The following is a 26,292-nucleotide window of genomic DNA, read 5'->3' as shown; positions in this document are numbered from 1 at the left end:
TAGGGCTGGACTCTGAGACTTGATGCATAGCTCACAGTGTGCGTGCGTGCGTGCGTGCGTGCGTGCGTGCGTGCGTGCGTGCGTGCGTGCGTGCGTGCGTGCGTGCGTGCGTGCGTGCGTGCGTGTGTGTGTAAATGGGGTTAGACCTGAGGTTGTCGAGCTGCCATGCTGAATCATCACCATATGGCTCACCTGTCATCAGGATTCCCATCTGGCTTTATCCATCCTTCCATCCAGCCATATTTTTGTCCTCTCTTATCTCATATCTTCTAAGTTTTTCCTCTTCTTTGTTTTCATCTTCTCTTTTATCCACCTGTCTGACTTCTGTTTCGTTATCCCTCCCTCTAGTCCAGGGGTGTCAAATTCATACAGCCTATTACATCTCAAGTGGGCTGGACCAGTAAAGTCACAACATAACAAATGATAAATAACAACTACACATGTTTACCTTTGTTTTAGTGTTAAAAAAAAAAAAGTAGATTCTGGAAATGTTCATATTTAATGAAATACCTCTTTGCAAAACATTATGAACAAAATGAAGTTTCTCAAGAAAAATAAGTTCAATTTCAGCAACGTTATGCCTCACTTTATCATTTACACATTACAACTGACAGATCACAGAGTGTCTGCAAAGGCACACTTAGTCACAGATATCTGGAACTGAGCAATATAGCATTTTATTTGATTGATTTTTTTTATTTGAACAGGGACCATGCAATTAACAAAGGAAACACCTCATGTGTTGCATATGTAATGTATAGCATGAAGATAGTTTTCAACTCCTGTCCCTGGTTGGGCTTTTCAGTAAAAGTAGATCACCAATAAAACAGCACAGACAACTTTACCCCCACCCCTACACACACACAATGACACAATCCACAGTCAGTCAGACCTTATAGATGTCATAGGCGGGTACATTCTTGTTTTTCTTTCATCCCATACTTAACTTTTGCTGTAAAACTTGTAAAATCTGCTAACATATTACTTTAGTCTCGTAATGCGTTCCGGATGTGATTGAAAAAGTTGTCTGTCCAAATGTAGTGTGAAGTTTTGCAATTGTTGGTGGAGCTTCTGGTGACCCTGCTGCCGTCCTGTCTTTGGATGAATCCATAGAGTGGCTGTGGCGCTGATTTATTGAGGCATTTAAACATTAATTAAACTAAACAAAGATCGATGAAGCTTTCAAAACTCAATAAATTGTATTTTTTTAAATAAAACAATGATGCCACTGAATGAGTTTTTTATCCATAATTTTCAAGGTTTGATTGTATGAACTTACGTGTTTTATTGTAGATGGGGCCGCTTGAACCGAAACTGTCAGACAATTTGAGACATGGGAGAAGATGGAGAAGATCTCTGATTAACTTGAAGCAGTTCAAAATTTTTAAACTGTTTTGAAATCTTCTGTATGTGGAGATTAAGTTTAAGTTGAGGGTTTCATACAGGCCCAAGATACTTGAATTCTGTCAGTGTACTGATTTCTTGATTTTGTATATTAACTATAAAGCATTGTTGGTTTAATTTCCTAACTGAGACACACATAGACACTGTTTTTCCCAGGTTTAATATGAAGTGATTTTGAATGAGCCGCTCCTGGGCATTATGATCAAAACAACTTGTCAAGATCTAGAAATTATTTTAAATTTACATTCATCTCTGCATCTGTGTACTAATCAGTACAAAATAAATGGGAATTATTAAGGAAGAATGTTGTCCCCCTGACTTGTAAATGTATAAAATTTATACAAAAAAAATATACAGATACCCTTAAAATTTTACACAGTCTCAAATATTATCATGAAATATTTGTCGGCAAGTCTTTTTTTGTGTTTCAAAAGGTGGGGCTGCCTTAGACAGACACAAACAAAAAAAAATTATACTTTTTTTGTTTATTGTTTACAAGAAAAACTAATAAAACTAAATTCTAACGAAAAGACCCAATACTCAAAATGTATTATTTTTATGGAACTGATCAATTTTAAGTTTTTAAGGGCTTTTTTTTGAAAGATTTGTTTAGTATTATGGCTGTGATTGGACTAAAATAAATTACACTTGAAGACTAAGAATGATTCTTAGTGTGATCTAAATGCGAATGTATTTGGTGTCTGATAACTTTTTTCCACCACTCTACAGAAAAGTTGTGGCAGTGCAGTCGACACATGTAAAATAGCCGTGACTTTGATTGAAAGATCACAGTTAATGTCATTTCTGTAATTTTTACACTTTGCAAAGTCATCCTGCGGGCCGGATTGGACCCTCTGGTGTGCCGGTTTTGGCCCTCGGGTCGTATGTTTGACACCATCACCAATCCCGCTTTTTATCCATCCGTGTAGCTGCTTAACGTGAAGCACATCCTCAAAAAAAAACGACATTTTCAAACAGGTACAGAAAAGCTGTATGTCTCTTTAAGCTCTGGGTGCATGTAAAGAATCTGTTGCACCTTTAAGAAATGAGCCAGACATCCAGGAATGTGTCTGTCACTGTAGCAAGTGGAGCACCTTGAAAAACAGTCTACTTAAGAAGACGGACTGTGTCACCTTCCAGAAACAGCCTGACTATAACACTTACATCGGCTGTAATTATAGCGAAGGTTGTTGGCCCTTAATCAGATTCTGTGTCATCTTACATTAAGAGCATCCTTCTTTTAAAACTATCATCATGAAGAAAGGCTGCAGCTCGGGGACAGGAAACTGAAGCAGTGAAGTGAAAAACCAGCAGACTCTTGTCGTCTTTCTTTCTTTGTGTTCTCTCTCCTCCCTCCTGTGTTCCCTTGCATGACTCTTTGCTTCTGTTTTCCTCTTCTTCTCTCGTAATTACAGTTGTTTGTCTTGGTTTGTCTCCCCAGATCTCTCACTCCTTTATTTTTCCCTATCAGAAGAGACCACTTGCCTTTTTTTTAGCCGTTCTTTCTTCATTTTTTCTGTCTTCTGTCTCACTATCTTGTCCCTGACACACTCACAAAGTCTCTTTTGATTTTTCCCCCCAACCATCATCTCTGTTTCCGTCCGCCTCCATTGTTATGTGTCTCAGTCTTTTGACTATGCCAAGGCAATTCTTTGCCTCTGTTATGTATTTTTAAAAGTGGCCATAAGCCTTTTCTTTTTGTTCAGTGTCCTTCAACTTTCTGTCTTGTATTATACACTTTATTTCTGTCTCTCTTGTGCTTATTCTGCATGCCTTTTTTTTTGAGCTTACAGATTGTGTAATTCAGGTCATCTGCTGTGTGCACTGACCCTGAGTTCATGCATGGTGAGCTAACACTAACAAATCCAGGACTGACCCCCAAGAGAAGATCGTTTTATGAGGCAAAGCTGAGTAACAGCAGCTCTGTACTGGATACCACAGCACCCAGAACTCCAGTGAGAAACCTGACAGTAGATTTTTTGCTCTTCCGCAGATGTTAACATCTGTAGTGTCACATAAACCATCTTGAAACTGATTTCTACCCGACATCAAGGGATGTTTTTCACCACATCTGGCTAAATTGTGCCACTGTTTGTCACTCAGCTTTTTCACCTAGTTCAGACTATATTCAAATCAAATGCTGCTGTGACGAGTTGCTGTAATCGAAGGCATTTATTTTTAAAATGCTTCAACATCAGTATTTCAAACCAACACACGGTTTAACTTTTTTGTAAAAGGCCTGATTTCTACAGTATCACTGCAATATTTTGGGTCCAGTCATTAATCAGCTGCAGTCAGAGTCAGAATCAGTTTCTTTGTTAAAGTTTCTAAACGATACAAGGCTGCTCGAGCACAGGAGTGTTTCACATTATCATTCAACAATAAACTAGTGTGTACACTATGCACCAAAACTCGGAGAGACACAATGCTGTTGTATTCGTCATGTCTGGACCCTTTATTTCAGAAGATAAACTGTCATAATTCAAACAATAATTATCACTTCAGCCATATAATAACAATTTAAATGTATAATTTAAGCATAAATAGATAGAATCCAGTTTCCGTTCATTTATTTTCATTTATTTGCAGATCACCATAACACTGAATCACTAGTTTGTCAACAGTCTAGAAACAAAACAAACCAACAAAATTAGAAATCACCACATGGGTAGAATAAAATGACCACAGAATGAGAATCAGAATCAGAATGTCTTGATTGTCATTGTATGAGGACAACGAAATTGAAAATGCAGTTCTTTGGAATAAAATACAATTATACTTCCCCAGAAAATCAACCATAAAAGACAAATTGAACAAATTCTGTACATATATCTCTGTCAAAGAAAAATGAAGTGCACATTTGAACAAAAAGCTGAGTTTTCCATCACCTCAGCTGGTTCATTAAATGCATCACTGACATGGGATTGAATAAACCTGAATTTAAATGAGAGGAAAACAAAGACAAGACTTAGAAACACATTAAAAGTCACTTATTGTTACATTTTCATGAAGTTTTTAAATTGGAAAATTGTTTCTGAGAAGATAAAATGTGTAACTATGGACATATTTACAATAAAATGTTCAAAATAAAACATGGACTTCATGATTTCATGTCTGAATCTGACACAGATGCACATTTTCTGTTTTTTTGTTGATGTCTAAATATTTTATCTGTAAAAACTGTGTCACTCAGTGGTTCAGTGATGAGTCAGAAAACTTGTCAGGAACAACATAAACCTCCATCAAACATCACTTATTGTGTTCTGATGCTTTAAAATCAGACTCAACATGTTGCTGCTTTCACACTGAACCAACACCACAGCCTCATGGTGAAGTTTCATCTTCATGAAAATCATCATCACAACACATGAAACCACCTCAAGTCCACAACGATACAACATCTGTTGTCTGATGTGTGTCAGGACTCAACAAAACGTCTTGACACCCAAAGTGGATCAAATCACAGTTTCCACTTGTTGGTCCTGTGGAATAAATCCTCTTTACTGACTGAGAGCACAAACTACATCTGGACTGGAAACATCAAGAAAGATGAAAGTCATTTTTAGTGAAGAAAGATGGAAGAAGGTCAAAGATGAGCAGAAGAAGAAATGAGAAGATCAACAAGTGCTGACAGTCACTGTTTGGTTGACAGCTGATCTCTGTGCAGTGTAGAAATAAAACAACAATGAGCTGTGAGCAACAATGATGGAGACTAAATGAGTGAAAGAATCAAAGACACAATCAGACTCACTGCACCTTCAGTCACCTCTGTCTACTTCAGTTTACACAACTCAGCACTTGATCTGAAAAAATAACTTCCAAGTCCAGCATGTATCTGCTGAGTGAATGTGGTCTGGACTCTGTGGAGGAGAGTCATGGTTTCAGAGACACTGTAGAAGGACAGAATACCTGCACTGTGATCCAGGTACACTCCAACTCTGGAGGACCGAGGACCTGAGACGGAAGTTTGGATGTTGTTGTACCAAAATTTATAACAGTTTGGGGAACAATCTAATGCCCAAGACTTGTCATTACGTCCAAATCCACATTCAGTCCCGTCTCCTGCTCTGCTGATATTCTTGTATGCGACTGATACAGAAACTCGTCTAAGTATTCCTCCTCTCCACTCCACCTCCCAGTAACAACGTCCAGTCAGACTCTCTCTACTCAGGACCTGCCACCATTCAGTGAATCTGTCTGGATGATCAGAATAAGACTGTTGTTCACGCATATATGTTACTTTTCTGTTCCCTTTAGACAATAACAGTTTTCTGTTTGTTGTGTTTGGATCCAGAGTGATTTGACGTGAATATTTCAAGAATCCAGCTCTGGTCTTTGGCTCTGCTTGTGAATCTGACAGTGAAACATCCACTTGAGTCCCTGTCACTGAGATCTTTGTCCATGTGTCCCTCACAATGTCCTGTAGATGATCTCTGAGCTCTGACACAGCTGCTGTCACCTCCTCAAAGTGTCTCAGAGGACGGATGTCCATGCTGGATGAGTGTGTGGACTCACTGAGTGCTGACACTGAGGGGTAGCTGTGGAGAAACTGGTTGTGATCCTCTGTGTGTGAGAGCTGCTTCAGCTCAGCGTCTTTCCTCTTCAGCTCTCTGATCTCCTGCTCCAGCTTCTCCTTCAGCTCTTTCACTCCACTCACTTCAGTCTCCTTCTGGGATCTGATCTGCTGCTCCACATCTCGGCTTGTTTTCTGGATGAGATGGATGATGTGGGTGAGCATCTCCTCACTGTCCTTCACTGCTTTATCAGCAGAGCCATTGATGGCCTCCAGCTGCTGTTGGAGCAGCTTCACATCTTTCTCTCTGTCCTGGATTCTCTGCTGGATGTTTTGTCGACTCACCTCCAGCTCTCTCTGCCTCTCCGTCCTTTCTGCTGCAGCTGAGACTGTGTCGTGGCCTTTATGTTCCTCCACAGAGCAGAGATAACAGATAGACTGCTGATCAGTGCGGCAGAACATCTTCTTCACCTCATCGTGGAGAGAGCAGATGTTCTCCTGGAGCTTCTTGGAGGGCTCCACCAGCTGGTGTTTCTGGAATGGAGGTGAATCATAGTGAGGCTGAAGGTGTTTCTCACAGAAAGAGGCCAGACAGACTAAACAGGACTTGAAGGCTTTCAGTTTCCTCCCAGTGCAGACATCACAGGACACATCTTCATCTCCAGCATAGCAGTGATCAGCAGCAGCAGCTTGGAGTCCAGTCTTCTTCAGCTCCTCCACTAAAACTGCTAACATGGTGTTTTTCATCAGGACAGGCCTCGGTGTGAAGGTCTGCCTACACTGAGGGCAGCTGTAGATTCTCTTCTCATCCTCTCCATCCCAGTGGGCTTTAGTACACTTCATGCAGTAGTTGTGTCCACAGGAAAGAGTCACCGGATCCTTCAGTAGATCCAGACAGACGGAACAAGAGATTATTTCTCGGTCCAGCTGAACTCCTTTCTCAGCCATTTCTCCTCTCACTAACAGCGACTGTGTGAGTTTGACTTCCTCCTTCCTGAAACTAGTGTGAGCTCTGATCTACAAATCACGTGTTCCTGCAGTGAACGGGGCCTGTCAGCTCTTCCACGTCACCACATGCTGGTTCCACCCATGTTCAAGGTGCAGATCTGAAGGGGAGGAAACCAGGAAATGTGTGGACAGAGTGGAGCTGCTGTGTTTGAGATCAGGAAGAAGAGGAAGGTTATCAGGCTGAGATTCATTCCAGGAAGAGGAGAGAGACGCTGAGTGTTGAACCTTTTCACAGCAGAGCTCATTTCTCATTGAACCCTCAGTTTGAAAAAGTTACACAGATTTCCTGAATGAAAAAAATACGCTCATCAAAAATACTGCAGTTGAAGTATTACATAGTAACAATATTTTAACTTTAACCGAGTCTCTTTTATCGAACAACGATCCTGATCAAAACTGACAAATTTAACCCTTTAAATACCAGTTTGTTTACATAATGTCACTGTTGGTTTGTATTTTAATTCACCCAAATTCCAGGTTAAACAGTTTTGATCTGCCTATGTATCTGTTTCTGCTGTGAATGAATGAATGAATGAATGAATAAATTAATTAATTAATTAATGAGAGGTACATTATCTTCAAGAACCTAAAGGAGATATCCCGTTCCTTTTTCCAGCAGTCACTTGTACGCTGCTGCTTTCCACGACTAACATCCAGATTTTATAACCACAAAGTCAAAATATGCACAAATTAAAGACAATTGTCGTGCTGTGAATTTGCTTCCTTTTTTTTTTTTACAGAATTCAAAGCTGCAAAAAAAGTAATTGAATAATTACATGATAAGGAGAAAAAAAAACAGTTTTAGCTGCTCTGTGCTTGTAAAATATCCAGAGTGTCCAAGTTGCACTTTTAATTCACAAACCAAACTTTTTTTCTCTTTGTTGAAGGGTCTGATAGAGAATTGAATGTCTATCGCAGGTGCATTACTGACCGAAATAATTATCCGTCCTCTTCATTTATTGTTATCATGTGAGAGTTTCAGTCATATATGAATCCATCCATTGTCTATACACTGGATAATCCTCATTAGGGTCATGGAGGGGGTGGAGTCTATCCCAGCTGACTTAGGGTGAAGGTTATATAGTAATCAATAGAAAAACATTTGTTTGTAGTGGCCCTATTTAGAACATCCTGCAGTCAGAGTCCGAATCAGTTTCTTTGTCAAAGTTTCTAAAAGACTCAAGGCTTATAGATCACAGGAGTACTTTACATTATCATTGAACAATAAACTACTTTGTACTCTGTGCACTGATGCTCGAAAAGAAAACATATCACTGTTGAATTCTTCCTGTCTGGACCATTTTTTCAGAAAATAAAGTGCCACAATGCAAACAAATTATCGGTTCAGTCATAAAATAATCATTTCAATGAATAATTTAGGCATAAATGATAGAATCCATGTTCTGTTCATTTATTGTCATTTATTTACAGATTAAAATGAATCTGAATTACAAGTTTGTCAACAGTCAAGACACAAAACAAACCAACAAAATTCAAAATCACCACATCAGATTAATAAAATGACTATTGAGTGGCATACAATACAATTATATTACCCCAATAAATGCACTATAAAACATAAATTGAACAAATTCTGTACATATATCTCTGTCAAAGAAAAATGAAGTGCCCATTTGAGTAAAACGCTGAGTTTTCCATCACCTCAGCTGGTTCCTTAAATGCATCACTGACATGGGATTGAATAAACATGAATTTAAATGAGAGGAAAACAAATACAAGACTTAAAAACAAATTAAAAGTCACTTAGTGTTACATTTTTATGAAGTTTTTAAATTGGAAAATTGTTTCTGAGAAGATAAAATGTGAAAACATGGAAATATTTAAGATAAAATGTTGAAAATAAAACATGCATTTTATGTTTTCATGTCTGAATCTGACACAGATGAACATTTTTGTTTTTTTGTTGATGTCTAAATATTTTATCTGTAAAAACTGTGTCACTCAGTGGTTCAGTGATGAGTCAGAAAATGTGTCAGAAACAACATAAACCTCCATCAAACATCACTTATTGTGTTCTGATGCTTTAAAATCAGACTCAACATGTTGCTGCTTTCACACTGAACCAACACCACAGCCTCATGGTGAAGTTTCAGCTTCATGAAAATCATCATCACAACACATGAAACCACCTCAAGTCCACAACGATACAACATCTGTTGTCTGATGTGTGTCAGGACTCAACAAAACGTCTTGACACCCAAACTGGATCAAATCACAGTTTCCACTTGTTGGTCCTGTGGAATAAATCCTCTTTACTGACTGAGAGCACAAACTACATCTGGACTGGAAACATCAAGAAAAATGAAAGTCATTTTTAGTAAAGAAAGTCAAAGATGATCAGAAGAAGAAATGAGAAGATCAACAAGTGCTGACAGTCACTGTTTGGTTGACAGTTGATCTCTGTGCAGTGTAGAAATAAAACAACAATGAGCTGTGAGCAACAATGATGGAGACTAAATGAGTGAAAGAATCAGAGACACAATCAGACTCACTGCACCTTCAGTCACCTCTGTCTACTTCAGTTCACACAACTCAGCACTTGATCCAACAAATGACCAGCCATCAATCCAAAGTCCAGCATGTATCTGCTGAGTGAATGTGGTCTGGACTCTGTGGAGGAGAGTCATGGTTTCAGAGATGCTGTAGAAGGACAGAATACCTGCACTGTGATCCAGGTACACTCCAACTCTGGAGGACTGAGGACCTGAGATGGGAATTTCGTTGTTGTTGTACCTAAATTTATAACTGTTTGGGGAACAATGTAATGCCCAAGATTTGTTATTCCATCCAAATCCACATGCATTTCCACGTCCTGCTCTGCTGATATTCTTGTATGCGACTGATACATAAACTCCATCTCCTCTCCACTCCACCTCCCAGTAACAACGTCCAGTCAGACTCTCTCTACTCAGGACCTGCCACCATACAGTGAATCTGTCTGGATGACCAGAATAAGACTGTTGTTCACGCATATATGTTACTTTTCTGTTCCCTTCAGACAATAACAGGTTTCTGTTTGCTGTGTTTGGATCCAGAGTGATTTGACGTGAATATTTCAAGAATCCAGCTCTGGTCTTTGGCTCTGCTTGTGAATCTGACAGTGAAACATCCACTTGAGTCCCTGTCACTGAGATCTTTGTCCATGTGTCCCTCACAATGTCCTGTAGATGATCTCTGAGCTCTGACACAGCTGCTGTCACCTCCTCAAAGTGTCTCAGAGGACGGATGTCCATGCTGGATGAGTGTGTGGACTCACTGAGTGCTGACACTGAGGGGTAGTTGTGGAGAAACTGGTTGTGATCCTCTGTGTATGAGAGCTGCTTCAGCTCAGCGTCTTTCCTCTTCAGCTCTCTCATCTCCTGCTCCAGCTTCTCCTTCAGCTCTTTCACTCCACTCACTTCAGTCTCCTGCTGGGATCTGATCTGCTGCTCCACATCTCGCCTTGTTTTCTGGATGAGATGGATGATGTGGGTGAACATCTCCTCACTGTCCTTCACTGCTTTATCAGCAGAGCCATTGATGGCCTCCAGCTGCTGTTGGAGCAGCTTCACATCTTTCTCTCTGTCCTGGATTCTCTGCTGGATGTTTTGTCGACTCACCTCCAGCTCTCTCTGCCTCTCCGTCCTTTCTGCTGCAGCTGAGACTGTGTCGTGGCCTTTATGTTCCTCCACAGAGCAGAGATAACAGATAGACTGCTGATCAGTGCGGCAGAACATCTTCTTCACCTCATCGTGGAGAGAGCAGATGTTCTCCTGGAGCTTCTTGGAGGGCTCCACCAGCTTGTGTTTCTGGAATGGAGGTGAATCATAGTGAAACTGAAGGTGTTTCTCACAGAAAGAGGCCAGACAGACTAAACAGGACTTGAAGGCTTTCAGTTTCCTCCCAGTGCAGACATCACAGGACACATCTTCATCTCCAGCATAGCAGTGATCAGCAGCAGCAGCTTGGAGTCCAGTCTTCTTCAGCTCCTCCACTAAAACTGCTAACATGGTGTTTTTCATCAGGACAGGCCTCGGTGTGAAGGTCTGCCTACACTGAGGGCAGCTGTAGATTCTCTTCTCATCCTCTCCATCCCAGTGGGCTTTAATACACTTCATGCAGTAGTTGTGTCCACAGGAAAGAGTCACCGGATCCTTCAGTAGATCCAGACAGACAGAACAAGAGAAGGTTTCTCGGTCCAGCTGAACTCCTTTCTCAGCCATTTCTCCTCTCACTAACAGCGACTGTGTGAGTTTGACTTCCTCCTTCCTGAAACTAGTGTGAGCTCTGATCTACAAATCACGTGTTCCTGCAGTGAACGGGGCCTGTCAGCTGTTCCACGTCACCACATGTTGGTTCCACCCATGTTCAAGGTGCAGATCTGAAGGGGAGGAAACCAGGAAATGTGTGGACAGAGTGGAGCTGCTGTGTTTGGGAGCAGGAAGAAGAGGAGGGTTATCAGGCTGAGATTCATTCCAGGAAGAGGAGAGAGACGCTGAGTGTTGAACCTTTTCACAGCAGAGCTCATTTCTCATTTAACCCTCAGTTTGAAGAAGTTACACAGATTTCCTGCATGAAAAAATATGCTCATCAAAAATACTGCAGTTGAAGTATTATATAGTAACAATATTTTAACTTTAACTGCGTCTCTTTTATTGAACAACGATCTTTATCAAAACTGACAAATTTAACCCTTTAAATGTCAGTTTGTTAACATAATGTCACTGTTGGTTTGTGTTTTAGTCCACCCAAACTTCAAATAAACCTGTTTTCTTCTGTCTCTGTATCTGTTTTTGTTGTAAATGAATGAATGAATGAATGAGAGGTACATCTTCAAGTACCTAAAATAGAAGTCCAGTTGCTTTTTCCATCAGTCACTTTTACGCTGCTGCTTTTTGCTACTAACTTCCAGATTTAATAACCCCACTATCATCCCCCTGTCATGCACAAGCTAACGAAAATGACAGTGCTGTGAATTCACCTCCATTTTTTAATAGAATTCAAAGCTGTAAACAAAGTCATTGAATAATTACTCGGTAAGAAGAGAATGAACTGCTTTTGTTGCTCTGTCCCTGTCAAATATCCAGTGCCAATGTTGCACTTTTAATATACAGACCAACCTTTTTCTCTTTGTTAAGGAGTCTAATAGAGAATTGACTTTCCGTCGCACTACTAGGTGCACTACTCACCTCAATAATATCTTCTCATCTTGATTTATTTTTATCAGGTGGGAGTTTCAGTTACATATTAATCCAGCCATCCATTTTCATTAATCCTCATTAGGGTTGTGGGGTGGCTTGAGTCTGTACCAGCTGACTTCATGTGAAGGTTATATATCAATCAATTAAAAAAAATATTTGTTTGTAGTGGCCCTATTTAGAACGTGATGGATGGATGGATGGATGGATGGATGGATGGATGGATGGATGGATGGATTATACAGATTTATAGATAATTAAATCCTTGATTCTATTTGAGTGACTGTATTTCACTGAAATATGAGCAAACAAAGGTGTCTATATTTGACAATGTTCCCATTTTCAATTCAACTGACTATATGGAAAGACTTCTGGGATTTAAAAAAGCTATGTTACATATAGAAGGTTACACACTCTTTCAGTATGAGGGTAGTGGGCAGGTTATTCCTGAAAGTCACCCACCTTTATGCACTGCAGGATGTAATTACTGGCCAATCATATTCTGTGACACTGCGTTGGCCGCTGAACTATGAATATAACCCAGAATGTAATTCATTATATACATCAACAATCTTAATCAGAATGTTTTCAATGCAAATGTCCTCTTTTACACACGTGGACAAAATTGTTGGTACCCCTCAGTTAAAGAAGGAAAAACCCACAATTCTCACTGAAATCACTTGAAACTCACAAAAGTAACAATAAATAAAAATTTATTGAAAATCAAACAATCAAAATCAGCCATCACTTTTGAATTGTTGATTAACATAATTATTTTAAAAAACAAACTAATGAAATAGGGCTGGACAAAAATGATGGTACCCATAACTTAATATTTTGTTGCACAACCTTTTGAGGCAATCACTGCAATTAAACGATTTCTGTATTTGTCAATGAGCGTTCTGCAGCTGTCAACAGGTATTTTGGCCCACTCCTCATGAGCAAACAGCTCCAGTTGTCTCAGGTTTGATGGGTGTCTTCTCCAAATGGCATGTTTCAGCTCCTTCCACATATGTTCAATGGGATTCAGATCTGGGCTCATAGAAGGCCACTTTAGAATAGTCCAACGCTTTTCTCTCAGCCATTCTTGGGTGTTTTTGGCTGTGTGTTTTGGATCGTTGTCCTGTTGGAAGACCCATGACCTGCGACTGAGACCAAGCTTTCTGACACTAGGCAGCACATTTCTCTGCAGAATGCCTTGATAGTCTTCAGATTTCATCGTACCTTGCACACTTTCAAGACACCCTGTGCCAGATGCAGCAAAGCAGCCCCAAAACATTACTGAGCCTCCTCCATGTTTCACCGTAGGGACAGTGTTCTTTTCTTCGTATGCTTGGTTTTTGAGTCTATGAACATAGAGTTGATGTGCCTTACCAAAAAGCTCCAGTTTGGTCTCATCTGTCCAAAGGACATTCTCCCAGAAGCTTTGTGGCTTGTCAACATGCATTTTTGCAAATTCCAGTCTGGCTTTTTTATGAGTTTTTTTCAGCAGTGGTGTCCTCCTTGGTCGTCTCCCATGAAGTCCACTTTGGCTCAAACAACGACGAATGGTGCGATCTGACACTGATGTACCTTGGCCTTGGAGTTCACCTTTAATTTCTTTGGAGGTTGCTCTGGGCTCTTTGGATACAATTCCAACGATCCGTCTCTTCAATTTGTCATCAATTTTCCTCTTGCGGCCACGTCCAGGGAGGTTGGCTACTGTCCCGTGGGTCTTGAACTTCTGAATAATATGAGCCACTGTTGTCACAGGAACTTCAAGCTGTTTAGAGATGGTCTTATAGCCTTTACCTTTAAGATGTTTGTCTATAATTTTTTTTCGGATGTCCTGGGACAATTCTCTCCTTCGCTTTCTGTTGTCCATGTTCAGTGTGGTACACAGCTTTTCACCAAACAGCAGGGTGACTACTTGTCTCCCTTTAAATAGGCAGACTGACTGATTATGAGTTTGGAAACACCTGTGATGTCAATTAAATGACACACCTGAGTTAATCATGTCACTCTGGTCAAATAGTTTTCAATCTTTTATAGAGGTACCATCATTTTTGTCCAGGCCTGTTTCATTAGTTTGTTTTTTTAAATAATTATGTTAATCAACAATTCAAAAGTAATGGCTGTTTTTGATTATTTAATTTTCAATAAATTTTTATTTATTGTTACTTTTGTGAGTTTCAAGTGATTTCAGTGAGAATTGTGGGTTTTTCCTTCTTTAACTGAGGGGTACCAACAATTTTGTCCACGTGTGTATGTAGAGATCAGTGCTCGACAACTGCACTAAATCACTTGCAACCTGAATGTGGTACTGCAAAGTGTTTTTTACATGACTTTGTACTTGTTTTGAATGATGACAAAACAATCCACGTTACCAGTGTTCAGGGCTCTGTGATCAAATGAGTATTTCAATATAAATGTCTAGGAATTGTAATTGATCACTCTATTTTTTACATCTCACTTTCAGGTAAAAACCTAAAATCTGGTTAGGTTTTTATTTTGAAATGATGTCTTGTCCAGGATTTAAGACCAAAATTTCAAGCCTTGTTACCTCCTACTTTATGCTTGGACTGGATTATTAATACAGTTTATCATGGACCACTGATCTTACATCCCTTACTCACCATTACGTGTTATGGTTTGCCTTGTCAGTTGTCAAACTGAATTGCAGGAACTTTATATATATATATATATATATATATATATATATATATATATATATATATACATATATATATATATATATATATATATATATATAAGGCTAAGAGACAAAAGCCTTAAGGGGAGTTTTAAGTTCTCAGACATTGCATGCTTACAAGCCAGGAATCAGTTTTGCTTCTTTAAAAACAATTCTATTTAACTTGTGAGAGTACAAAAAGCCCCACAAATTAGAAGTACACATAGACTCGCAGATTAATTTAAAGCTAAACTTACAAAATTTCTCTATTTCTGTAAGAACATGAGGGAAAAAATCATTTCAGAAATCCAAGTATAAAATATAAGTTGGTAGCTGTAGTAGAAATGCTGAACTTTAGTGGTACACTCACAAAGAATTAAACATTGACTTTGTTTTTTGTCATCAACAAAAAGTCATTTTACAAATTTGACTTTGTTAGCTAATAGCAAAAATGTCAATATCATCTAAATTAATAAGTTTGTATCCCACCAGCATAATATTTGTGGATCAAAACAACCAACTAAAAACACTTCTGATGAACAAGACATACTTAAGTTTAAGTTATTTTTGTTATTGGGACTGAAGTATCTACTTCCAGCCTGCATATAGTACATTAGTTCACTCAATATGATACAATGATGTTATTGCGACAACTAAAATCTAAGTTCATCTCAATAAAACACTGTGTTTTTTTCCAGCTTGTGTTTTTTTTTTCTAATTACATTGGCAAAATTCTAGTTTGGCAGCATGTTCCACACAAATTTAGTTTGGTCAACCCTACACATTTTGGTTGTAAGCGTTGTTTAGGGACCCATAGGTGATCCTTTTAACAATTTGGTGCCACTCAGTCCAGAAATGTGAGGCATAAACCTTTCGTTGCACCCAACAATAGTGATGAGAACTTTGTCAAACATATTTTTGCAGCACATTAGAGTAGCAAGCACGTAATTAGGCATATTTTCAGTACTGAACATGGTTTCACATTATCCAATTTATTATTAAGAGGTGCAAGAAAGATCCTATATGTGCTAGCATATTTCGTTCAGCTCTGCTAATTTTGACAACATTTAATTTTGCAAATTTCATTTTTGGTTAGTTTCACTTAATATGCTATATTCTAAAATCCAGGTTAAGTGAAAATTCTTGCCACAGCAGCAGCTAATCACTTTGTATAGTGCATACACAGCAAAATGGTAGCTTCGTACCTTTTCTGTCTCTATAGGGACGCATACTTTATGAATCACTGTATACTGCACATTGGATTCACTGTAAGAGTCCAATGAACAAAATGCTTTTAGCCCTCTTGTGTAAAGCGTGGTGGTGAGTGTTCAGAGGTAAAAGTGGCTGATTCACCTCGCTTCACCTTCCACAACAGGAGAAAACCACAGAAAACTTTTGAGGCAGCAGGAATCTCGCAGCAAACTTTTCACTCGGTGACCCGAGTTGTGAGTCATTACCGAGCTGCCGTGACAGACGTTGTGCTTTATGAGAGTCAATTGCTGAAATAATTACACCAGCCGCTTTTCTGATAAGAGCAATCAGATTTTGAGCAGCCGTAATAGAATAGCAGACAAGATACAGTGAAGTGATATTGTCTTGAGGGCATGTGTAGAATGATAAAATTATACAAACTAGTGCTCAGCACAGACTTTAATGATGAGAAAGCACAGTCAGTCTGAACCCCCTGGATATGAGGAGAAGCTGCTGCTGTCATGTACAGGTTAAACTCGTTTTTTCCAGTTTTATTGTTTTTTTTCTGAAAAGCATGTTGCTCATAGGCAGATGAGCTATAGTCCAAATTTCATTTTATTTATCAAAAATCGGGTTTTGGTCAGGATTTTTCTCAATTTTTTCTAGTGAGAATTTAAAATTTCTTTCCAGTAACTGATGAAACCCATAAAAACTCATCGCAGTATATCAAAGTTGCATTTGTTAAGACGTTTTTTCTGCAAAAATAACCCCTTCCTGCTTTAACCTGGCTTAGATGAAACTCCACTCCATTGGCTCTTATAGAAAGTTCAAATCTGTGGAGTTCCTGTTTCTTTCTTCTCCCACAAATCCACACTGACAGCAGCTCGAGCACTCCAGCTCACCTGTTCAAATGCTGTAAAACCAGGCGTGAACTAACCGTGACGTCACCTGTTGGTTTCAACGCTGAGAAAATGAAGCCCGGATTTTGCTACTTCCTGGTCGCCATTTTGGATTTTTTGGAGCCAGTGACGTAAAAAGCGTCATCAAACAGACTGGACCGGAGAGCAACTATTGGCAGGACCAGTCAATGGGCGGGCCAGACTGAGAGCTGAAGACTCTCTTACTTGATAGACAAGACTGTCTATCAAGTATAGCCACGCTCCCTGGCTCCGCCAACTTTAACGATTTATTTAAAATTCAGTATTGATTTATTTTAAGATCGGCCACCTGATCTCTCATTTTGACCATGAAAACTAACGGGAAAAAATCCTGAGCTGTAGAAAATCAGTCTATCAAATTTTATTTTTTCCGGTGATGAATTGGGGTCTATGGAGCAAAAGCTTTTTGGAGCCAACTCTAGTGGACGGCATGATATTGCAAGTTTTTTGACACTTCCGGATTGGCTTCATTTTTGGAGCCAGATGCTACGTCCATCTTTATATACAGTCTATGTGTAAAACTAGCCTACACAAAAAAAGTGGCAAGTTGCAATACTGGAGTTATTCAGCCATTCATGTTCGGAAACTGATTCTGAAGAAAAATAACAATACAGAACACCACACCCTACAAGCAGACACGATTGGCTCCTTGAGTCTTTACATATGAAACCCCAGAAATTTGAATTTGTGTTTTTGAGATGCTCATCGCTACACTGCAGCTTTAAGGTGAAAATGCTTGCTATGGTGTTGGCTGCGTATTCTGTTCAATATATGTCTACTTACATAGAGAAAACACCAATATGGAGTTGTTAATAACTTGATTTATTTTGTTTGGGGTCTAAAATGCGCCACAGTTCATACAATTTTTAAATCTAGATAAATTTGTTAAATGTGCTGTTTTCGAGGTGACCTGTCATTTTTTGATTTGTGAATCTGAAATGAAGTCATCTTGTGCTTTAATTGGTCCTTTTCAACATGTAGGTTGGTGCAAATTCACAGAGTTTGAATGCAGAACTAGAAGAAGACAAGTGAGCTCTGAAAGGTGGAAATGTCAGTGAAATAATTTTTACATCCTGCCTGGCATCAAGAAAAATAGGAAAGTAATTTGACCTTTGCAAATTGTCAAAGTCATATATAGACACAGTATATAATGGTGAGTGCACAATGTTCACATACAAACACTGAGGTTCACATGGAACTTTGAGAAAACCTGGGAGACCAAGAAGAAAAAAGGATTTTATTTGATATACCTTTTAGCCATGTAGCTGATTTTTTCTTCCTTCTGCTACACTACATGCCAAACATTTGGAAGCGACTTCAAATTTGTGTTCACAATGCCTTTCTTAAAAACCGGTCTAAATTCTGTGAATTTTGGGATCTGTTTCCTGCATGATCAGACTTTGCTGTCATTGACATGCACCATTTTCCTCAAAGGTGCCATGGTATGGGGATGTTTCGCAGATGACAGAGTAGGAGATTTGTATGAAGTAAAGGGTACCATGAAGAAGGAACGGTACCACTGCATCCTCCAGCATCATGCAGTTCCATGTAGACTAAGACTTGTGGGTCAAAAGTTTGTTTTGCAGCAAGATAATGACCTTAAGCATTCTTCCATGCTCTGCCAGGGTTACCTAGACAAAAAAGAAGAGGAAAGTGTTCTTTGAAAGATGGTCTGGCCCCCTCAGTCTCCGGGCCTCTCTCCAATTGAGCCTGAGTGGGATGAATTGGATTTATCAGTCAGAAAAGTGCCTCCCATGAATCAACAGTTTCCCATTGATGAACTTAAGAAGGCTTGAATGCAAAACCTGACACATACCTTGAAAAACTTGTGGAATGAATGCTTCGTATATGCCATGCTGCTGCTAAAGCCCGAGGACAATTACAGCAAAAATATGTTCTGATGAGTGACTGTTTGTCTGTATATGTATCCCTGTGACAGACTGGCGACCTGTCCAGGGTGTCCCCTGCCTTCACCCGAGTCAGCTGAGATAGGCTCTAGCACCCCCCGTGACCCTAGTGAGGATAAAGCGGTGTATAGAGAATGGATAGATGGATGAATGAGTGACTCTTGTATAATAATCATGTTGATTTTGTTGCAAAGTATACCAATAAAACTATGATTTTTTTGTACTAATTGATTTGGCTTCCAAACATTTTGGCCTGTAGTGTATGTGATTTACTATTTATTTGAAATTTTGCCTATAAAGACACAAAAGCCTGTCATTTGTAAGTCCTTCTATGAGACAGAAGACATTGTCAGGTGCCAGAAACAACAATGAAGAGAAAACACGTGAACAGATAAGGATGAAAAGAGGTGGCTTCATATATTAATATCAGCAGAGTAATTGTTAATGCCATCTCTCATATTGATTCCTACTGTCCGATCATTCGTGGAGTAATCAAATCATCCGACCAATGAAATATCCATCCAGGAAGGTCCTCTTTTCTACCACTTCCAGGATGATAATTGCTCCATTATTCAATGCCGATAAAGAGATTGTAGAGTTTTTAAGTCATGCCATGCTTCCTCTCGTATCGATTGCAGCGTTTCTTTCTATTCACCCAGACTGTAATCACATAAGTCATCGTGATAACTCCTCCAGATCAGGAGGTAAACAGATAAACTTTCTCTTCCTGAATGGAACTACTTCTCATCTAAGATGTCCTCTGATAGAACGAGCTGAAATATCAAAGACGCATTTGTCCATCATCTCCAAACTTTTTGTTTCTCTCTCTGAAGTTGGAATTGTCCCTCCCCAAAGAATATCTAATACATTTTTAATGACTGACAGTACAGCGCTTTCTCTCGGCAGAAACACAAAGTTTCTCTGCTGTCCCCACTGGGGAATGGAGATGGATCCTCTTATTAGGACCGGCTGGAACTCATCTATCATTAATGATGTCTCACTGTGTTTCTTCTGCAGTTTTAGTTTTTTCAAATTAGGGATTAACGCATATTTGACTTCAGTTCTCAGTGCCAGTGTGCAGATGTATCCAGCAGTTACTAATGAGATGACCTCGCAGTGATCCTCCCTGTGGGAAGCTGAGAAAAGTGAAATATTTAGATGCAGAATGGAGTCTGGTATGTCGTAGCCGCCTTCAGGCTTCACACAAGGTCGTACTGTCAGAAGGAAGCAGGCCAGCGGATCAAATATATGGAAAGCAACAAACTTACAGGTAAATAACAAACCAAAGACGGAGAAACAAGTCAAACAGGTGGCGTAGCTGAAAAGAAAGTAAATTAGCAGTTGTTGTGAAACCTGAACCACAGGATGCATTCACAAGTCCAATAAGAGAAAAAAACGTTGATGGATCTGGTTTGCCGGTGAAATTTCATTCTATCTCGTCCAATTTTCTGCAGAAGCTGTTCTTCTTTATTATGTCGAGATTAGACTTTTCAAATTAAACAGTGCCGACGTGTTGATGAAAAGACGGAGTCTGTCTTTGTAATTTCCATTTCTCACGATGTGATTAGTTTTCACAAATGCTCTTTTTGTCCCTGTCTGCTTCATTGTCTCTCTGCTATAAATCCATCCCACTCACTTCCCATTCGCTGTCTTCTGTATCTTCTTCCTTCACCTTTTCTACCCAACTCTGACTTTTTCTCACCTGGCTTTCACTTGATTTTCCTCCTTTTCTGTTGCATTTCCTTCTTTTTCTTTCCTTGTCCTCACTGCCTCCTCTTATCCGCTCTTTATGTCCTTCTATCATGTCTTCCAGGTGGAACTGCATCATCTGAATCGCGGCGTCTCGCCTCCCTTGGCAGTCTGTTGGATGATCAGCACTGGCACCATGTAGTACTGGAGCAAAAAAATGCTCACCTCAACCTCACTGTGGACAAACACACCGAGAAAGTTCAGATCCCTGCAGAGTTCAGCCACTGGGACATCGAACACGTGTGTAGAAACTGCCCCACACAAGCATACTGTAAATACAGACACAAATATATCTTGTTTCTTTACGTATCCTGTGTTATCGTCCTCATACAGCTGAGTGTAGGAGTAGTTCAGAGCCTCGACTTTCAGAAACCAATCGTCTCCAAGAGGAACTTCCATGGCTGCTTAGAAAACCTGCTGCATAATGGCGTCAACCTGATAGAACTGGCAAAACACAACGACCACCAAGTTACTGTAAAGGTAAGTACATTTTACCAAAAGCACCCAGTTACTGTATTTTTAAAGGAATAATGCATGTAAACAAGTCAGGTGTGGGAACTCTAATTTGAATAATACAACAACTTAATGTAACTAATTAAATATGAAAACCCATCGGTGCGTTTGAGGTTTGTCATTTCATGAAAATGACCCAAACAACATCATTTACGATATCAAGAAGCAGTGAAAACAAGAAAAATCTGCAGATTTTTTAACTTTTCGATGGTCTTTGAACTAACCATGTGTGGTTTTTGTAGAGAAAAAACATCTCAAATATAAAGTAAAAGATGTGAAATATCATCAATATCACATTATTCTCTATGCCTCAATAAAGGAAAAGGCAAAAATGAACTATATGCAGTAAAAAAAAATATGCAAATAACTAAATAAATTCTCCGTTCTTCAGCATAACCATTTATGACTTCCCCTGTGATCAACAGACACATAACATTTCAGGCACTTATAGACTGAACTGCAGGCTGTGTCTATTCAGGAAAATATGAACCAAGTATGGAAACAAATTCAAAATATAAATAGTAAAATATTGATAGTATGTTTAGCCATTGTTTTTTTTTTTTTCCAGTGATAAGTATAGACACTTGGAAAAATGTTCTACATGTTGTTTCCATTTTTTTGTGATTTTTGTAAAATAAATTGTCAAACATTTCCACCTTATCTTTTTTCTTTTTTATGATTTATGACAAAACTGTTTCAGACCCATTTTGGAATTATTTCTTTCTTCTTCTAGTCATGGTCGTGCTGTTTCCATGGAGGTTCAGGACTTATAAACTGAGCTTACAGAATGAAAATGTGACAGGAACAAAAAACTCAAACCCAACGAACAAAGACCTAAATAACTTCATACACATCCTCTTCTAATAAATCATTTTATTGAAAAATTCTAAGCAAACTCCTCAATGCAGTTAATATGAAGTGAATGCACACAACTTTTGGGATATCACAAAAGTTTAGTGTTTCTGTAGCCTGATGATGACAGATCACGTAAATCATTCGGGGAAAGCAAAGTGCTTTGATGTTCAGCTCCTCAGACTCCCTGAGCTCTGGACTTTTATGTCTGAGTGAGAATGCAGCATCAATAGCTGGAGCTGAGCCACATCAAATGAAAACAGCAGACTAAAATTGGCTTGCCGCAAAATGCTTTTAGGACCACCAAACATTGGTGGCACAAACTGTTAGGTGGTTTTCTTTTTTTTTTTAATTTTGTAACTCGCTTATTACAAAACTCAATAAACTCAATTTTATGGCATCTTTCATCCAAACATGCAGTCCGAAGTTAGCCTAGCCGCGCTAGACAACCCACGGCAACGAATTTAATTCTCTGCCAGGGAGGGTCTAGTTACCCTCCATAAGGCTCGAGGCTGGATTCTCCTAAAACTGGCCGGACCAATCACCATGAAGTGTAGAGTCAGAAGGCGGGCGTAACGAAGTGACGACAGAGGCGCGACGATTCTGACAGAAACAACCGGCGCACAATAAACAGTTATCTTTCGACTCGGCTTTGGCCACAGCCCTTAAAGATTTGAAGCTAAAATTCAACTTGAAAGATAAACAAAGGACGGCACTGAAGTGTTTCATTGAGAAGAAAGACGTATTTGGACTTATGCCGACGGGATATGGCAAATCCTTAATACACCTGGCGGCTCCGCAGCTCCGCCGGTTGGGAAGCTAATGGGACTTAGCCACAATCCCCCGGTGCTCTCAGAACTATGTCAGCCTATTCGTTGCATTGATTGGTTGTATACCTACCCAATTGCTGCAGAGGGATTTGATAGACAACCTTTTAGCCCGCCTCCCTCCCTGTCGAGCTTCCCTAGACCCTTGTGCCTTTAGAAACATGGGTGTAGCATGGCTAGGCTAGTCCGAAGTCCTTCACAGAGCCGCATTTAAACAATTTTAAAACAATAAAACGTTAAAAAATTAAACAAGTCAGTGAATTGTACAAGCAGAAGAGATATCAGAGTTTGAAAACCAACGATTAAAACTGTGACAGCAAACAACAATTCACAGTAAAGCTCCTCTAAAACACCCTAAAAACTCATCTTTACGTATCAAAGTTACATATTCACAAGGTGTTTTTTACATGAAAATAACCCTGTTGTGCCTTAAAATAGCTGCTTTACTATATTTCCTATGAAAACAGTTAAAAAAAAACAAGGACATTATTGTGTAAAGTGAAGGTTTTAGCTCAGAAACTTCTGTACAAGTCACCTCTGTCTCCAACAGATTAAAGGAATGCAATACAGCTTCATGTTGTTTTTTATAACATTGTGTGGCCTTGTCTACTTAATATTCATTCAAATTTGTAAATTTCCCCGCTGTGGGATTAATAAAGGTTTAATCTATCTATCTATCTATCTATCTATCTATCTATCTATCTATCTATCTATCTATCTATCTATCTATCTATCTATCTATCTATCTATCTATCTATCTATCTATCTATCTAAGTGTTATTATCTTAGCTGCTAAAACTTTGCTACACTTATTATTTGAGTTATAAAATCCAGCAGAGCAAGTAGAGGTGAGATTTATCAAGTTATCAGCGGTTGAGAAAAGGACCCGGGGATTGTTTTGGTTCTTATTTCAGAGTTGAGAGAAGTGAGCGTATCTTTTAAGTTTGTTTACAGTCTGATTCTGTCACGGTGGCTGACATGTCAGAGCAGGTTTGAACTCAGCGAGGACAGATTCCACTGCTGCTTCTCCACCACTAACTAGCTCTTCGCGTGCAAAACTAACCTCATCTCGACTTTTAAGTGTATATGATGGTGTTTGCAAATCTGATTGTATCTCAAAGGATTAGAATATCCCGAACCAGTCATTTCTTTCAGAAACGTAAAGTTTTAGATATTCTTCATTTATTACAAGTAAAGTTCAATAGTTCAAACCTTTTTACTATGTTTAATTTTGATGTTTATGACTCATAGCTCAGAAATCTAATATCAAAATATTAGAATATTTTCTAATATCAAATAAAAACAGGATTTACAGAAATGTCCAGTTTCTGAAAAGTGTGTTCATTTTTACACTCAGTACTTGGTTTGGGCACAAATCACTGCATCAAGATTCAAGAATTTTGTCACATGCCCATGTGCAGAGAAAAAACGTGAAAATCATAACTCTGTAACAACAATAAGACATTGCAATAAGATACTGTATCAATGCTATTGAATCTTAAGTGGGTTTGATAGCAGCCTTCAGCTTGTCTTTATGTTTGGGTCCAGTGTTTCTCTTCCTTCTCTTAAGAATACCTCATATCACGTTGATGGGGGCTTGACAGGCCACTCAAGCACAGTAATATATGTAGTCCGTAAAACGTTTGATGGTAGTTTTGGCTCTGTGGTCGTGTGCAAAGTCCTGCTGGAAAAGGAAATCAGCATCTTTAAAAAGCTTGTCAGCAGATGGAAGCATGAAGTGCTCTACAATCTCCTGGTAGATTCTGAGTTGACTTTGGACTTGATAAAACTCAGTGGACCAACAGCAGGGGGTGACATGACCCCAAAAATCACTCTGGACTTCAAACACCTTTGATTGTGGGCTTCTTTACTCTTCCTCCAAACTCTGGCAGATTGATTTCCAAATTCAAAATTTTTACTTTCATCTATAAAGAAGACTTTGGACTACTAAGCAACAGTCCAGTTCTTTCCACCACAGCCGAGATAAGATCTGGTTCAGGAAGTGACTTTATATTAGGGATGCCACAGTTGTAGCATATTTCATAAGTGCACTGCCTTTAGGCTCTCACAAGTTCCTGAATCGACTTTTGTTGACAATCCTCTTCCCTGTTGCTTGTGCGTCTTTTCCTCCTGCACTTTTCCCTTCCAGTCAACTTTCCATTGATTGGCATCAGTACAGCACTCTGCCAACAGCCGGCCTTTTCTGCAGTGGCCTTCTGTGATTCCTTGTGAAGGGTCTCGATGATCGTCTTCTAGACAACCTCAAAGTCAACAATTTGATTAAATTTTTCAATTCAGTTTTATTTATATGGCACCAGTTCTCACAAGATATGTCATCTCATAGCACTTTATACAATGACCTGAAGAACTTATGACCCAACATATTCAAAGTTTCTGTTTGATTCCCTTTGAGCAAGAACTTGGCGGCAGTGGGAAGGACAATAAAAAAAGTCAGACAGAACCAAGCTCAGGCTGTCTTTACCACGATTGTGGTTGTGTGTACTGAACTAGGCCGAGAGTATTTGTACTGTTTAAATAGTAATTTACTCAAAGTAAAAATGGAATAATATTTTGAGATATGTTTTTGATTTTTCTTTAACTATAAAGATAGATAGATAGATAGATAGATAGATGGATAGATAGATAGATAGATAGATAGATAGATAGATAGATAGATAGATAGATAGATAGATAGATAGATAGATAGATAGATAGATAGATAGATAGGTGGATGGAAAGATGGATGGACAAATTGTGCAATGAATGTGCATATCATGCAGGCAGAAGAAGAAAGTAGAAATAAGGTTCCAAAAATGTGGGTATTTACCAAAATGGTGTTAAAATTGCTGGCATTTACAATGAACTGGAGAATTAAAAGTACAAAAGATCCAATGTGAACACAGAACTAATACTGATGAGCATTTAGGAGCGTTGCTGTGCATGGGTCCTGGTGGGCTCAGATTATTGCTTTGCACAGTTGAATACTAAACTTTTCACAATATTCTAATAGTCTGAGATGCACTAGTTCATGTTCACCACTGGGAGATGATCTGCTGTTAGCTGGTTAATGAAGCTAATGAGTTCTTAACAAGGGCCATGAGTAATGTGAGGACAAGGCTTCGACAGCGGTTTGTATTTCAGCAACCCGTCCTCGTCTTTGTCATTTGAAAAAAAGGAGATGTTGCTGCGGTGACAATAAGTGGAGCGCACTCAGTGGAGAGCAACTGCGAACCATTTCTAATAAATGGTCTCTCATTACAGTTAAGGACCAGAGAGCAGGGAAACAAAAAGTGTCGGTACAAAAGGCTCTGAGATTCACATGCATGGCTGAAGGTCTAATAGAGGCTGTTTTACAAGAGTTCTGTTGCTCTCACAGTAATCGAGTATTACCACAGTTATAGTCCATTTTAATGCAGAGACCACTTTGAGTTGTTCTTAAAGCAAAATAATGTGGAGCCTGCAGAGGTGAGCGAGGAGTGTTTTGGGTGAGCCTGTGCGTTAGTGAAAGGCTTTTGAGGACT

At 39.1% G+C, this 26,292-nt stretch overlaps 5 protein-coding genes across 10 annotated transcripts in view; 1 reads left to right on the top strand and 4 right to left on the bottom strand.

Annotated features, from left to right (window-relative positions):
• The window catches only part of LOC127535337 (tripartite motif-containing protein 16-like), a 388,516-nt gene extending 376,926 nt beyond the window's left edge, over positions 1-11,590 (bottom strand). Inside the window, exon 1 of one of the 3 annotated variants that reach the window (XM_051953150.1) lies at positions 10,060-11,590. In XM_051953150.1, coding sequence (XP_051809110.1) covers positions 10,060-11,148 — 1,089 coding nt within the window. In that variant the 5' untranslated portion in view covers positions 11,149-11,590. Of the gene's footprint in view, positions 1-5,358; positions 7,264-10,059 lie in introns of those variants that run through there. The other 2 variants (XM_051953151.1, XM_051953149.1) reach the window with 2 other exon arrangements.
• The window catches only part of LOC127535343 (tripartite motif-containing protein 16-like), a 599,330-nt gene that overhangs the window by 377,073 nt on the left and 195,965 nt on the right, over positions 1-26,292 (bottom strand). Inside the window, exon 2 of one of the 2 annotated variants that reach the window (XM_051953164.1) lies at positions 3,969-5,170. The exons of the other annotated variant lie outside the window; for it this stretch is intronic. The gene's annotated coding sequence lies outside the window, so the exon portion shown is untranslated. Of the gene's footprint in view, positions 1-3,968; positions 5,171-26,292 lie in introns of those variants that run through there. 2 annotated transcript variants of the gene reach the window in all.
• LOC127535340 (tripartite motif-containing protein 16-like) overlaps positions 1-26,292 on the bottom strand; it is a 520,629-nt gene that overhangs the window by 377,061 nt on the left and 117,276 nt on the right. Inside the window, exon 2 of one of the 2 annotated variants that reach the window (XM_051953158.1) lies at positions 3,969-5,170. The exons of the other annotated variant lie outside the window; for it this stretch is intronic. The gene's annotated coding sequence lies outside the window, so the exon portion shown is untranslated. Of the gene's footprint in view, positions 1-3,968; positions 5,171-26,292 lie in introns of those variants that run through there. 2 annotated transcript variants of the gene reach the window in all.
• The window catches only part of LOC110966083 (contactin-associated protein-like 4), a 215,945-nt gene that overhangs the window by 90,113 nt on the left and 99,540 nt on the right, over positions 1-26,292 (top strand). Inside the window, exons 6-7 of the mRNA XM_051952984.1 lie at positions 20,644-20,819; positions 20,913-21,059. Of these exons, the coding sequence (XP_051808944.1) occupies positions 20,644-20,819; positions 20,913-21,059 (323 nt within the window). The remainder of the gene's footprint in view (positions 1-20,643; positions 20,820-20,912; positions 21,060-26,292) is intronic.
• The window catches only part of LOC127535341 (tripartite motif-containing protein 16-like), a 149,836-nt gene continuing 127,512 nt past the window's right edge, over positions 3,969-26,292 (bottom strand). The window contains exons 2-3 of one of the 2 annotated variants that reach the window (XR_007944190.1): positions 8,936-9,493; positions 3,969-4,641 (exon numbers count right to left, since the gene is read on the bottom strand). Coding sequence is in view for 1 of the 2 variants with exons in the window: in XM_051953161.1 (XP_051809121.1) it covers positions 9,460-9,493 (34 nt within the window). In the remaining variant the exon portion in view is untranslated. Of the gene's footprint in view, positions 5,171-8,935; positions 9,494-26,292 lie in introns of both variants that reach the window. The other variant, XM_051953161.1, reaches the window with a different exon arrangement.

The sequence above is a fragment of the Acanthochromis polyacanthus genome, chromosome 9 (assembly GCF_021347895.1).
Source record: "Acanthochromis polyacanthus isolate Apoly-LR-REF ecotype Palm Island chromosome 9, KAUST_Apoly_ChrSc, whole genome shotgun sequence".
Taxonomy (NCBI): Eukaryota; Metazoa; Chordata; class Actinopteri; family Pomacentridae; genus Acanthochromis; species Acanthochromis polyacanthus.
Note: the sequence above shows the minus strand (reverse complement) of the source record. Positions and strands in the feature narration are given on the sequence as shown.